The following is a 14,266-nucleotide window of genomic DNA, read 5'->3' as shown; positions in this document are numbered from 1 at the left end:
AAACCACGACAGCCAACATAACTAAAGACTGTATGTGATCTCTCATTATTGACGATTTGGAGATTCTGTATGACGGTGCTGACTACAAGTTCATCAAAACCTCTTCGCGGGGCACTAGACTGGTAAGAAATTTAGAAGCCTCTGGAAAAATATGGACACCGAGACTTCTGCCTGATTATGATGACAATCACAGCTAACAACCATTGAGCACGAGGCTCGAAGTTCTGGAGTATAAAGTTGTATTTTCGTCAAAAAATATAAATGCCATCAATATCAACTACCCTTGTTTAGTTGGACGAGGCCGTTCGGACTCTTTTAACTCGACTGGAGTCCACCGCTTATTAATGAAATGCTTGACAACGTCAATCAGAGCAATAGCGTCTTCGGCACTATCGTGTTCGCCCAGCTGGATGCGACGGGCCAAGAACTCAAACAGAAGGTCTTTGAGCGACATGCGGAACTTAGGGGTTGGTTTATGTGGGGGGAAATGGATGGCGGTGTCTACCACTCGGTGGTGGACAATCCGTAACGTACGCAAATCGTTCTCTAGTCCGTGGCCGACAAGAATGGTATCCTTATTCATAAGCGTTTTAAGTAATTCAATGGCTGCGTCAAACAGGAGGGCATCGTCCGGGATTTCCAGCACCCCGGACCAAGTAGTGTTGAGGTCGATCACCTCGCCATAGGGACGAGTATGAAGGTCTAGAACGGTTTCATTCAGGAAGAAGTCAACAACAGTCACTCTAAGCATTTCAAACCCTTTGGTGGTGTACCCCATCTCACAATCAACTCCTAAAGCGGTGAAATCAGCCTCCTGAGTCCATGTATCGGTATCGACATAAGGGATCGCCCATGCCATCTCTTCGGGAGAGTCCCAGTGGAACACATGGTGGTCAGAGGTAGTACAAGTTTCGGTGCCAGCTGCTTCACCGAGTGAAGCACCACAGCACTCGTAGAAGCGGGAAGTACCGGGCCCGCCCATGCGTTTGATCTTCCCAGGGTGGTACTTGCACTGGGTCTTATCGAGCTGGTCTTTGAGTAAGAACAGTGCTTCACACCGTTTACACGTTCGCTGGTAATTAGGGTGGTCCACTGGAGTAGGTACTTTGACGGTGTAGCCAAACGCTTCGAGTTTAGCGTCGTTAATGACGTATTTCTCAAGGTAAGTCATCATTTCCCGCTGGGACATCTTGGTTTTGGTAATGTCAGTTCCATCAAGTCCCTTACCCTTCTTAATATCGTAAAGTTTGCGTCTGATTGCCTGAGGATACGAGTGTTTATTGGTGACTTTGGCCACGGCATACTCTTGTTCAATCGCCCACTTATTTGGGGTAGGCCAATTGGGCTCAATATTGATGATGCAAGCAGCAATAAGCTCAACAAACTTCTTACGATCTTGAAGCATAGCTGGTCCACCTCCCTGGGGTAAAGGGCGAGGCATGATCACTTTCACGTCCTCTTCTTGCTCTGGCAATTTCTCGCCCATGAGACGTCCCATACGTTGTTTATAGTCACTAGTCCCCTTCGCGTCCTCGGCTACTGACTTTTCTTGAGCCATTGCCCGGCGATTGGGCTGGGGAGTGCCGATCAGCTTCAAGTAGAGGGCGAGCTTGCGGAGGTGTATCAGCCTCGTGGCTCGGTCTACCGCACACGGGTCGACGGCTTCAGGGATAGTGATACGGGAGTCTTGTTCCAAAGCATTTTCAACTTTATTGGAGGACAGTGGCTCAGGTTTAGCCCGTTTGGCTGGGGGCGATAATAGTGAGGCTGAGGATAAGGGGGCAGTAGGCGATTCTGGAGCCGGCCGTTTGGCTCGAGTACCATTTTCTGGAGTTTGTGAATGGTGGAAGATGCAATTAAGCACCGTACACTTCTGGTTTATTCGGATCAGGGGGCATGGGATGGTGGCGAACAACCGCTGGGGGTGGGTGAACATCGCGACGCCATCACTCTAGGAAAGAGAGCGCATGAAAACCGGCCACTAAAACCAGCAATTTCACTTGAAAATGACACAAAGTATCGGTTAGTGGGGTCAAATATAGGCTAGCGAGCTTTAATAATTGTTCAGGGGAACTTGGCGCCGATTTACGAGGTATAATTGCTACCATTACTAAAGGCACAAGAGGGGTCGAATCAGGGTCAACTAGGAGTCAATTGAAGCTGAAATCAGATCAATTAAGAGTGGTATGTTACTGTAGTCTATTTTCGCTATCTTTATATTCGTCGAGTCATTATGTATGGAAGTTTACTTGATGTACTGCTTGAACTTTTCCACCTCGCCCTTCGAGCCCATCCAGATGCCGGACTTGTCGTGGATGCCCTTGGGGAGCAAGTCAAGGATGCGTTCGCCCTTGTCGTTGATGGCGGCACCGCCAGCTTGTTCCATCAACATCGCCATCGGGAAGCATTCGTAAAGGATACGGAGCTTACCGTTCTTGGACTTAGAGTCGGCGGGGTAGGCGAAAATCCCCCCGTACAACAACGTCCGGTGGGCGTCGGCCACCATCGACCCGATGTACCGCGCCGAGTAGGGCTTGCCATCGGCTTGAGGCTTCTTCAAGTCGGCAAGGTATTCCTTGACGTATTCGGGCCAGTAGTAGGAGTTACCTTCGTTCAACGAGTAGATCGAACGGAACTCGGGGATGTGCAAGTTGGGCTGGGTGAGGATGAACTCGCCGATGTTGGTGTCGAGGGTGAACCCGTTGATGCCGTGGCCGGTGGTGATCATGAGGTGGGTCAGGGCGCCGTACATGGTGTAGCCGGCCACCACCAACTCCGAGCCCTTGCGCAACACGTCGTTAATCAGGCCCTTGGAGTCGTCCTTTAAGCGGTAGACACCGAAAATGGTACCCACCGACACACCGGCGTCGATGTTGGACAGCCCGTCGATGGGGTCGGTGCACACGGCGTAACGCCCGTTGCCTTCGAAAACAATGAGGTCTTCTTGTTCTTCAGATACAAGCACTTTGACGTTGCCACTCAGCTTCATGGCGTTGATGAAGATCTCGTCACCAATGACATCGAGCTTCTTTTGCACGTCACCGGTGGAGTTGGCCGAGCCGGAGATCCCGATCAAGTTGACCAATTCGGCGCGTCTGATGTTGTGGGCGATGAACTTGAAGGCAAACTGGAGGGCGTTGAGCAAAAGCGACAACTCCCCCAGCGCCTGCGGGGCGACGGCGTGCTGTTCCTCGATGATAAACCGGGAAAGGGTGATGATGTCGGTCTCGACATTCATCTGTTCGGCGGCGGACTGGAACGACATGGCTTACGAGGGTAAAATGGTGATAAAATTTGTTGCAAGGGGGGTGGTGTCTTAGTTTATAAAGGGTTCTACCCCACGACCCGGGACGCACCGGGTCGGACACATGGAAGCTTGCGCCGGCATAGTGGCACAAACCGGGGGAAATGACGATGTCGCCGGTGAAAAATCGGCCACAAAAGGCGCCAGTGATTACTACCGTGTTAGTCAATAATAATTGCCTCGAAATTAACCACTTAGTCGTGGGGTTAGTGGCGGTTACTGACGCTACGGAGGTGTTCTCCCGCGGATTGGGCGCGCCCGTGAGCCCCCGGGGCCGACGCTCCAGCGACGGTTTTTGGCGCGAAAAAACAGACAACCCGCGACGTAGCGCCAGCGTGGAACGTCCGGGGTTTACATTAGGAGGACGCAAACCCGCCAATAACACGTCACCGCTACCACGAATTTGGCCGACTAGTGACCTTTGGGGCCGCTGATGACGGTAGGACGCCTCACGTGAGTAACACCAATGACTCCTAAACCTTACTAAGCCTGCTTTCTCACCCTTGCCCTTAGTAATGGGAGCGCTGAGCGCCGTGACGACTTTACACACAAATGCCTTATTCACGAGTCCAGCCGGGGCGCGCACACGCGCTGGGCGCTGTTTATATGTGGGCGCGCCCTCCCCCGCCGCCTCATCCGGGGTGAAACCACACCCGTGCAGCAAACATCAGTGCAGCAAACACCATTGCAGCAAACACTCGTGCTACAAAGTGAGGTCGCGGAAATTCGCGAGCCAATCTCCGATCAAGGTAATGGGCTATGGCTGAGGGGGAGATGCGCACCTCAGTTCATTACGAAATCTAAGATGGGCTAAGATAAAAACGCTGATCCACTACCAGGGTTATCATGATCACCGTCGTGACCTACTGGCGAAGTCGCTGACAATTTTTTCCCAAAATAGAAGGGTCACTGCCCCCCAGGACTCAGCCTCGAGGGTGATCTTGTGCCTCGAGCCACAGGTCTTGGCCTCGTCATCGCTAGGGTTGCAGCATCAGGGCGCAGGGCGCAGACATATATAAACAAGCGCCGCCGGCGCTAGTGTCAGTTATACGAGCATCTTCACTACATCATGGGCCACCACCAACAACAACAATACTACCAGCAGCCATACTACCAGCAGCCACCGCAGCCGGTGTATGTCCAGCAGGCGCCCCCTCCCCAGAGCAGCGGGTGCTGCGGGCTGTGTTGCGGGGCGTGCTGTGGGTGTTTGACCGCCATCATCTGCTGTGGCTTGCTCGGTTGATCCGTGTTCTATAGACTTTGTACATTATTTATCATTCAATACATTCATATAATTGGTATTTGTACTTTTTAAAAATGTTTAGTGACTTAGCCGCGCGCGACCGGAGTCAATCGTAAGAAGGCACTTTTAGCTCGTATCTAATGCGAGTGATTAATTGGTGTTGAAGCCGCGGTGTTTGTCAAACCTTTCACTATTTCTTTTTCAATCACACGAGTCTGCCGTTGAGCTCAGTTTGAAGTTAGTTTGAGTCATAAAGCTACGTACTACTAACAATAGTCAGTAAATCAGTAAATATTTCTATTAAAACACACAATAGTCCTCCACACTAAGTACATTCCTGTCATCGCCATCCTCTATTGACCCAATATTTTGGTCACCCTCCCTCGTTTATCGTTGTTTAATCCATACCCCATACTCTGGGTACTCCTCCCACTAAGGCTCGCGCACGCGTCGGCGCGCGTAGCGGCCACGGTAGCACGAAAAAAGTGCCACCTGTTTAAATGCGTGAAAAATCTCACCCAGTACGCACTCGTCGGCAACACCCTTAGTGAGAGAATAACACGCCCGCGATGTCGTTCCGTGTGCTTGACTTGACAAAGCCGTTTTCGCCGTTTGTGCCCGAGGTGATCGCTCCCGAGCGCAAGGTGCTGTTCCAGCAGAAAGTGATGTGGACGGGGGTGACGTTGTTGATCTTCTTGGTAATGCTGGAGATCCCCCTTTACGGGATCGCCCTGAGCGACTCGCTGGACCCGTTGTACTGGTTGAGAATGATGCTTGCCCTGAACCGGGGGACGTTGATGGAGTTGGGGATCTCCCCCATTGTGTCGGCGGGGATGGTGTTCCAATTGTTGCAGGGGACTAAGATCATCCAGGTCGACATGCTGGACAAGCACGAGCGCGAGCACTTCCAGGCGGCGCAGAAGTTGTTTGCCATCTTGTTGGCGGTGGGCCAGGCGACCGTGTACGTGTTGACGGGGATGTACGGCCCCCCGAGACAATTGGGCATTGCCGTGTGCCTTTTGCTTATTTTGCAATTGGTGTTTGCCGGGGTTGTTGTTATCCTTTTGGACGAATTGTTGCAAAAAGGTTACGGTTTGGGGCTGGGTATCTCCCTCTTCACCGCCACCAACGTGTGTGAACAAGTGTTCTGGAAGGCGTTTGCCCCCACCACCTTCAACTCTGGCCGGGGTGCTCAATTCGACGGCGCCGTCGTCGAAATGTTCCACTTGTTGGGCTCGGGCAAGGACAAGAAGCGCGCCCTTTTGGAAGCGTTCTACCGCCCCAACGCCCCCAACATGTTCCAGTTGCTCGCCACCATCGTCGTGTTCTTCCTTGTGGTGTACCTCCAAGGGTTCCGTGTCGAATTGCCCGTGAAGCTGACCCGCCAACGTGGTCCTCACGGCTCGTACCCCATCCGGTTGTTCTACACTTCTAACATCCCCATCATGCTCCAGCTGGCGTTGCTGCTGAACATCTTCATCGTGTCGCAGATGTTGTTCATGAAGTGGCCCAAGAACATCTTCGTCAAGTTGTTGGGTACCTACGACGTCCGTCCCGGCCAATCGCAATTGTTTGCCGTTGGCGGGTTGGCCTACTACATCCAGCCGCCGATGTCGTTGACTGAGGCGTTGATGGACCCGATCAAGACTTTGATCTACGTCGCCTACGTCCTCGGGTCGTGTGCGGTGTTCCTGACCACCTGGATCGAGATTGCCGGCTCGTCGCCCAAGGACGTCGCCAAGCAGTTCAAGGACCAAGGGCTCGTCATTGCTGGCCACCGTGACGTGTCGGTGTACCGCGAGTTGAAGCGGATCATCCCCACCGCCGCCGCCTTCGGTGGTGCCACCATCGGCGCGTTGTCGGTGGCGTGCGACTTGATGGGTACTTTGGGTTCGGGGACGCTGATCTTGTTGGCGTGCACCACCATCTACGGCTACTACGAGTTGGCGGCCAAGGAAGGCGGTTTCGCCAAGTCGATCGTTCCCGGTTTCGCCGACGGTATCTAGTTCCCCTACCCTCCCTCGGGAGATTTCAAAATAATAAACAAAACGATCTGAAACAAAAACATCTAGTAAACTTTTAGTCATGGAACCAAACTCTTGGTGAAAGATAGTAATTTGGTAACAAATTAGCAACACCTAATTCGACTTATCAGCTGATCACACAAATAGGTGATCATTCTCTAAATTAGCTTCAAATCTCTTAATAGTTTTTTCATCATTTGACGGAGCTATCGTCTCGTGAGCGAAGCAGCACCCAGCATATATCTATAAGCTGAACAAGGTATAATTGGCTGTAGATGTTCATTAATTCATTACCTTAGCGGAATGTGGATTGGTCCCTGAGTTCTCGCTAGAGTTCCAAACCGGTGTGTTTGAAGTTACGGAAAGTGAATAAGGTCCACTGGGGATTTCTTCACTTCTATTAAGTGTCGTCCAACGAGCAAAGCGCAAGGGTCCTTAATCCAGTCTACTGGAAGTCTGGAGGTGGGCTCTTTCTGACACATCGCACTGAAAAGCTCTGTAGCTTTCAGTCGTGGCGTGACCGTCAAGTATACCTTATTGCGGACTAGACAGGCTTTCGTCCAATTTTTTTTTCTCTTTTTAGATATTCAATAAACAATTCTATTCAAAATTACTTCCCCGTTTGTAGAGCAATGCGTGCACTGCTGCCATCTGGCACTAGCACGGCGTCGCGTTCCACTAGGACTGACTACCTCTTCCTCTTGGGTTCAGGTAGCGGCCACAGCTGGGTGCCATGGGCGTGACTTATGTCACGTGTCCAAAAATCTGGCCAGATTTTTGGCACTGGCCTCTTGTCCATTAGGTGATGGCTGGTTCACGTGGTCAACGTAAACAAAAAACAGTGTCAGGTGGTGACGCAAGATCCCTGACGCAAGCGAAGTCGGTTTGTGTCATGATTACGGGCATTTAAGGTTTGTATCTAGTGCTGGTATATTGACAGTTTTTGCTGGTCGCACTTTGTTTTTCTTCTATGACGTCATCAGGGTTCTGGTGTGTGTAGTGGTTGCAAGGTAACCCTGCCCCGCCCCCTCACTATTAGGGGCTATAAATAAAACAAATCGTGACACCACCAGTAAACACCAGCAAACGATGATCACGACTGAGACCAACCCGGATATGGTTTTCTAATATTTCAAATACTATTCCAAGTATAAACGAGACCTAGCGTACCTATTCATTACCAATAACTGTACCATGGTTCTTTTGGTTTCCATCTCAGCTAAAAAAAACGGTGCCTTTTAATTTTGAGCCCTGCATTTACACCCCGTCAACCTACCGCGCATCTCATTTCGGTGTGTGATCCCCTCAGCAAACAGGAATTTTCGGAGCGTGCCATGACGTACGTTTAAGTCCAGCATTGAGCACCACTTACACGTTTTTCACGTTGCTGTTGCCAAGCCGGCCTCGGTTTCACCACATGTTTCATCAATCATTTTAGTGTTTTAGCCCCCGTAAACTAGTGTTGACAAACAAGGTAAAACTTTACGTAACTCGATCCCGATATCCTAACCACCGTGTCGCCTCCGCTCGGCTGTTCGCACCGACCGATCGAGACCACCGCACCTCGCCTATAGTAGCCATTCTTTACAATGTGAAACAGTACCTGAAACCACCACCTACCCTCAGCAGAGCCCGCCCCAGCCAAATTTTCTCTTCACCACCACTTGCCACCACCCACGCGTCTGCCCCTGCCACGTTCTCTGGGGATACCGCCGCCCGGGGGAAACCTGGAGCGCGGATCCGCGCCCCGTCTCTATCCAGGAGGCGCACAAATTTCTTTATTAGCCCCGAGCCACAAACTTTCTGACGTTTGTTTTCTCACCTCTCCCACACCATGACCGTGGCCAGCGACGGAAAGGCACACCCGTACTCGCAGCTTTTCCAGCCGGCGACGATGGCGCCGACGATGGCCGAAATCGAGCTGGACATGCTGGCGCTTAGCGTCGGCGGTGATGGCGACGACGACGACCACGGCGCCCACGGCGACTACGCCCCCCCACACGCCGCCGGAGCGATGCTGCCGGCGCCGTACCCGGAACTGGACTACGGCAACGAAGCGCCGGTGTCGCCCATCAAACCCACCGGCGGCGCCATCACCATGGTCGACTCGCCGCCGAAGTCGCCGCCGAAGTCGCCGGCATTCACCGCGCACGAGCGCTACTACTCGCCGGAATTGGAATTACCCCAAGACGCCGCTACCGAGGGTATTGACCCTAATATCGACGCCTTCCACCCGGGGTACGCCGATGTCGGCAGCGGTTTTGGCGACGATGAGAACCCCATGGGTCAGCTGTACCTGCTGCAACGAATCGAGCCGTTCCCCTCAGATATCCCCTCAGGAAAAAGAACTCGGGATAGAGACGTGCTGACGCCTACAGTGCAAATCCACCCGTTTAACCCTCACGAAGCTTATCGTGATTCTCCTCAACCAGCATCGGTGTACCTGGACCTGAGCCTGTCGCAACCGGGCGGCTTCCAGGCGTTCCCTACGGAACCGATGGCGCCCACCGATAACTACGGTAACCCGGCGCCGTCCTCAAATAAGCGCCAGTCGCATCCGTACACGTTGCCGGCGCATCTCCAACCGCAAGTGCCGCCAGCGATGGGAGCACCCGCTCCCGGCGCCGCTCCGGGGGCTCCTGGGGCCCCCCAGCCTCCACAACAGCCGTTCAACTACCACTCGCAGGAGATGAGCCCCGAGCGCGGCGCCGCGCCGGCGTTGTCGCCGCGCTTCGCCACCCGCATCTTGGGCGAGCTGCCGGGGCTGAACTCGTTGCTGGCGCTGTCGCTGGTGACCAATTTGAACCTTAATCATGGGCCGGGACCTCAGGAATTGATGCTGCGCCTGGAAACGCTGTTGCTTGTCCCCGGGGCCACCAACCCCGCCATCTCTCCCGCCAAATACGGCCACACCCGCCTGATGTCGCTGCTGCTGCTGTTTTTCTACGACCGCAGCGACACGGCGCTGATGGTCGATTTCAGCCAGAATATCATCCAGCAGTACTTGGGCTCCAACCTGAGCCACTTGGTGCCGAGAATGAAGACTATCGAGTTGTACCGTACCAACGCCAAAAAGCTGAAGGACCCCACGGTGATCTTCCAGTTTGCTCAGTATATGTTGCAAACGGCGCTCATGATGGACGACGAGCCTCCCGCGGGCGCTACTAAAAGCAGCACTGCGCCTAGCACCAAAGCCCGGTCGCCAGTGCTGCCGCTGCGTCGTGGCGGCACCGGCACCAACGGGGCTCCCTCGCTGCCTTCTGAAGTCGATGAACGCAAATTGCGCCGTTCTTTAATCAAAGAAGCGGTACACTACCTTAAGAAATTGCTGGATAAAGGGTACACTGAAGCCCAGTACCTCTTGGGTGATGCTTACTCCTCTGGAGCCTTAGGCAAAGTGGAAAACCGTGAAGCTTTCGTGCTCTTCCAACAAGCGGCCAAGCACGGCCACGTCGAACTGGCCTACCGTACTCTGATTTGCTTTGAAGAAGGTTTGGGGACGGGGCGCGATGCTCGTAAAGCCGTCGACTACTTAAAGATCGCTGCCTCTCGCAACCACCCGGCGGCGATGTACAAGTTGGGGATGTACATGTTCTTTGGTCGCATGGGGATCTCGCGCAACATGAACAACGAGAAGATGGGGATCAAATGGTTGACGCGGGCGCTGAACGTCGCCAACGAATTAACCGCGGCGGCGCCCTACGAGTTGGGTAAGCTCCACTTCCATGGGTATAAGGATATCGTCATCCCCGATCAAAACTATGCTCTTGAGCTTTACGCTCAGGCAGCGGCGTTAGGCCACGTTGAAGCCGCAGCGCTTCTCGGCCAGTTCTATGAAGTCGGGGAAGTGGTGCCTCAAGACGGTACTTTATCAATCCACTACTACACTCAAGCGGCGTTGGGAGGCGACCCCGAGCTGATGCTTGCCATGTGCGCCTGGTACTTAGTCGGGTGCGAGCCCCATTTACCTAAAGATGAGAACGAGGCGTTTGAGTGGGCTCGGCGGGCAGCTCAATGCGGTTTGCCCAAGGCTCAATTCGCCGTGGCAAACTTCTACGAGAAGGGTATTGGCTGTATCAAGAACGTCCAGGACGCTCAGAAGTGGTACGTGAAGGCCGCCGCCAACGGCGACGAGAAACTGTTGGCCCGCATCACCGACCGCCAGCAGGCGGCGAAGATCCAGCAGGAGATGAAAAAGAAGCCCAAGAAGCAAAACAACTTGGGCCCCAAAGGCATAGACGACAAGGAGTGCGTGATCATGTAAGCGCACCCGCTAATGAATAAACTGACATCGATTTTAAATCAATAGTAGTGACTACCTAAATATTTAGTTCTACTTAGACGTGTACGCGTTTGACTAGCTTGCTTTTGTGACTGTGGACTCGGTATCAAAAGGCCTAACAAGAATTGGTGTGATCTTTCTAATACAAAAAAAATACAATAAGAGTTTCTCCCTGAATGCTCAAGAAGTGGATTGTTGCTCAATTGATCCTAGTCGAACTTATAATTTCAAATTAGACGTGTAGTTCTTTATTGAGCCCACCTTAGGCGTTAGTCTCTATTTGGATGTATAGTACTTAGCTTTACGTTTCGTTTCGTACTAGATGTATCATTTCTAAACGTATATTTCGTTAACGTGTATTGGCCTGCCATATCTAAGCGTTTTCGTGCTTTTCCGGCTTGGGGGTGGTGACGGCTTCAATAAGCATTTCCACCACCTTATCCTTGTGATCCTTGTAGTGGGCTTGAATGGCGTCCAATTCCTTTTGCACGCTCTCATCGGCCTTTTGCTTCGTCAGCTCGTTGAGCCCCAGGTGCTGCTGTTCGTAGGCGGTGACTTCGCCTTCCTTGACTTTCTTGTATTCGTCAATTTCCTTCTGCGCGTCCAGCTTCGCCGACTTGAGCCGGGCGGTACGGTACTTTCTCGCCTCGTTGACGATTTCCGCCGCCTCCTTTTCTGTCTTCAACAACGATTGGATCCCAGACATGGTGGAGCAGGTGGTTGCTTAGAGGTATACAGAGTGGACGTTTGTACCCGTGCGGGTGCGTTGTATGCAGGTGGTTCTCAGATATCGAGTGAGCATAATGACAACTTAGACCGTTAGAGACCATAGGCAGTGAATGTATTTGTCTGAATTTTACAAGAGTTAAAAGTTTGCATTTAATTATTCTAGACTTATTGGGGTTTTTCGATTACGACAACTAAGTGAGCACGAACCAACATATTCTACTAACACCAAATGATGTGGCCTTTTTTAGAAAAAGGTCGTTTTATCGATCATTTTTATACCCACTGAAAGTAATCGTATACTTGATGGGGAGTCAATTAGAGCCCAATAAACTTGTAATGTTATTTTATTAAAGGCGGTGCCTGACTAATATACACGTGTAAATGCTTCCCCTTTGAAATCTACGACGACTTACCCAATTCGCCACATTCTAACAAAAACTCGTCCGGGGGGATGACATCGGTACCACCGTAGACCACGGTCTTCTTCGACTTCTCCGCCCACTCTTGCAAATTCTGGTACTCGTAGTAGTTGGCGCCGCCGATCATGAACACCATCAGCTCGTTGTAGGTCAGCCGCTTCGGCTGCTTGGAGCCACGGGTCTTGGGGTCGAAGTAGACGTAGTTGTCGGTCACTTGCAACGTGTCTTGAGGAGCGGTCTGCGGGTCCATCAACGCCTGCACCACTTTAGTGACGGGCAATTCTCTCTTTTCGGGGATGAACAGCTTCACCTTCAGGGCAATCAGCGTCAACCCTTCCGAGATCCGCCCTTCAGTTAACCCGTACAACTTCAGTGACAACAGCAGCAACGCCGACAGTTGCGCTGCCTGGGTGCCGGACCCAGAAAGCGACCCCAGACCCATGTCGCTGAGGTTGGTCATGTTGGAGATCTGTTTAAACTTGGTGATGTAGTTGTATGCCGCCAAATCAACGCCGTGGTCGGCGAACCAACCCGACACCTTGGTCTTGTAATCTTCGGGGAGGTCTACAAGAAGCACCATGATCAAAAACGTACGGTACTTGTCGTTGGTGTTCGAGCCCAGCGTCGGTTGCAGCTGCAACAACTCGTAAAATTCGTTGAGCAGCTTGGGATCCTGGCAGTTCAGCTCGATCTCAAAGAACTTGTCCAACAGCTTCGCCTGAAGCTCGCTGATCAACAGCGCCAAGATGTCCATGTGCATGTCCAACGTCGCCTTACGGGCAGTAAGCTCGGGCAACGCGTCCACTGCCTGTTGGATGGCCAGAGTGGAGGCGGCGTTGTTGTCAATGTCATCCAACGACGTGATCCCGGTCTTGTTGGTCAAATCGGCAGCATCCTTCTTGTAGAGGTTAAGCTCAGTGTCGGCGTGTTCGACGACATCGGGGAACGGCAATTGAGCGTAGCTGTTCCAGAAAAAGTCCTTGGGGTCGACGTCGTAGCTCTTTTCCTTGGGCTGGCCGTTTTCACCCTTGACGGTCAATTTGATGGTGTTACGCTTAAGACTGAACACATCGTTAACCATCACCTGGTAGATCCACGAGTGGGCAAACATCGACAGCAAATCGAGGTTACGGTCCAACAAGATGAGCACGGGACGGGCACCGTCGCTGGTGGCACCGGTGTTGGTCTGTAAGTGGTCGCGCAACTTGACGTTGAGCTGAGAGGCGACAAACTCGGCGGCACCTCCTTGGGGAGCTCTAATAATGGGGATCAGACCCATAGTATTGACAATGGCCACAAGTCCCAGGGCAATGCGGTCGGTCCAGGTAGCAATTTCCTCCTCAGTGGTCTTCGACGATGAGAACTTGTAGAACATCCCCTTCATGTCCAACGAGAACAAATTGGGTTCAGTGACGATAAAGTCGATGTACTGGTCCCACACAGACTTAATCTTCAGTGCTTTACCGCAAAGGGACACTTTTTTGGCGAACTCTTCGAGCAAGTCCCGCGGCAACGAAGAGGTGAAGTTGATGTAGAACGCGTCGTATTTGTCGTTTTGCAAGTCGTCGACGAGCACCATGACGTTGTCAATGGTCGGTTCAACAAGGTACACCGCCAGCACGTCGGGCATGGGCAGCCGAGGCAGCAGCAACAGCGCGTGCAACGTCACCCCCAACTTGAGGAGGTCGTTCACCCGCAACACCAGCGACACCACGGCTCGCGCCTTGGCGTCCATGATGAGCACCTTCCACGCCAACTCGCCTTTCTTCTGCGGCAGGAGCATCTGCTCCAACCGCTCGATCTGCTTATCCCGGAGCGACATGTTTGTGGACACGTTTCGCGCGAAGTGAAGCGCGAAGTGGTAGGGGTCACTGGTGGGGAAGTGGCCAGCTAGCACCCACCAATTGGCCCGTGATCAGTAATATTAACATGCTGAAATTGATAGTTTATTAAACCTTATAAGAGTATCCGTGAATTCCTCTACTGTTCGCTTCGACTGCGCCAGTTGTTGTACTAGCAAGCGCTTCTCTCAATCCCCACCCACAACGCGAAGATGCTTGTGCTTTATCCTAAATTCTTCTTGAATCTCTTTGATGATACTAATGTTTGATTTCTTTCATGTGCTATACCTATAGCTTTGTTTGGAATGGCATCATGTTGATATCTAAAATTACAAGTTGTCAAACATGAACTGAGGAAATCGAATACTAATTTCAATACGTAGAACTGATGACAATACCTGGATATGGGCAATTTACTAAATCG

At 52.1% G+C, this 14,266-nt stretch overlaps 6 protein-coding genes across 6 annotated transcripts; 2 read left to right on the top strand and 4 right to left on the bottom strand. All coding sequences in view use genetic code 12, as the record gives it.

Annotated features, from left to right (window-relative positions):
- Positions 1–277: 277 nt before the first annotated feature.
- REX3 (RNA exonuclease) lies at positions 278–1,936 on the bottom strand (the record flags this gene model as incomplete). The annotated part of the gene is made up of 1 exon (XM_034154030.1): positions 278–1,936. The coding sequence occupies one exon, from the start codon at positions 1,934–1,936 to the stop codon at positions 278–280; it is 1,659 nt and encodes a 552-aa protein (XP_034013710.1).
- Positions 1,937–2,245: 309 nt separating this feature from the next.
- On the bottom strand, positions 2,246–3,265 carry FBP1 (fructose 1,6-bisphosphate 1-phosphatase; the record flags this gene model as incomplete). The annotated part of the gene is made up of 1 exon (XM_034154029.1): positions 2,246–3,265. One exon carries the CDS (start codon positions 3,263–3,265, stop codon positions 2,246–2,248), a length of 1,020 nt encoding a protein of 339 aa, XP_034013709.1.
- A 1,851-nt stretch (positions 3,266–5,116) lies between these two features.
- SEC61 (translocon subunit) lies at positions 5,117–6,553 on the top strand (the record flags this gene model as incomplete). Its single annotated transcript, XM_034154028.1, has 1 exon — positions 5,117–6,553. The coding sequence occupies one exon, from the start codon at positions 5,117–5,119 to the stop codon at positions 6,551–6,553; it is 1,437 nt and encodes a 478-aa protein (XP_034013708.1).
- A 1,852-nt stretch (positions 6,554–8,405) lies between these two features.
- On the top strand, positions 8,406–10,835 carry CHS4 (Chs4p; the record flags this gene model as incomplete). Its single annotated transcript, XM_034154026.1, has 1 exon — positions 8,406–10,835. One exon carries the CDS (start codon positions 8,406–8,408, stop codon positions 10,833–10,835), a length of 2,430 nt encoding a protein of 809 aa, XP_034013707.1.
- Positions 10,836–11,226: 391 nt separating this feature from the next.
- Positions 11,227–11,559, bottom strand: VMA10 (H(+)-transporting V1 sector ATPase subunit G; the record flags this gene model as incomplete). The annotated part of the gene is made up of 1 exon (XM_034154025.1): positions 11,227–11,559. One exon carries the CDS (start codon positions 11,557–11,559, stop codon positions 11,227–11,229), a length of 333 nt encoding a protein of 110 aa, XP_034013706.1.
- Positions 11,560–11,981: 422 nt separating this feature from the next.
- DIURU_001477 (syntaxin-binding protein) lies at positions 11,982–13,823 on the bottom strand (the record flags this gene model as incomplete). Its single annotated transcript, XM_034154024.1, has 1 exon — positions 11,982–13,823. One exon carries the CDS (start codon positions 13,821–13,823, stop codon positions 11,982–11,984), a length of 1,842 nt encoding a protein of 613 aa, XP_034013705.1.
- Positions 13,824–14,266: the final 443 nt, after the last annotated feature.

The sequence above is a fragment of the Diutina rugosa genome (assembly GCF_008704595.1).
Source record: "Diutina rugosa strain CBS 613 chromosome Unknown scaffold50_size97106, whole genome shotgun sequence".
Classification (NCBI taxonomy): Eukaryota; Fungi; Ascomycota; class Pichiomycetes; order Serinales; family Debaryomycetaceae; genus Diutina; species Diutina rugosa.
The sequence above is the reverse complement of the archived record's forward strand: the minus strand, read 5'-3'. Positions and strand labels throughout refer to the sequence as shown.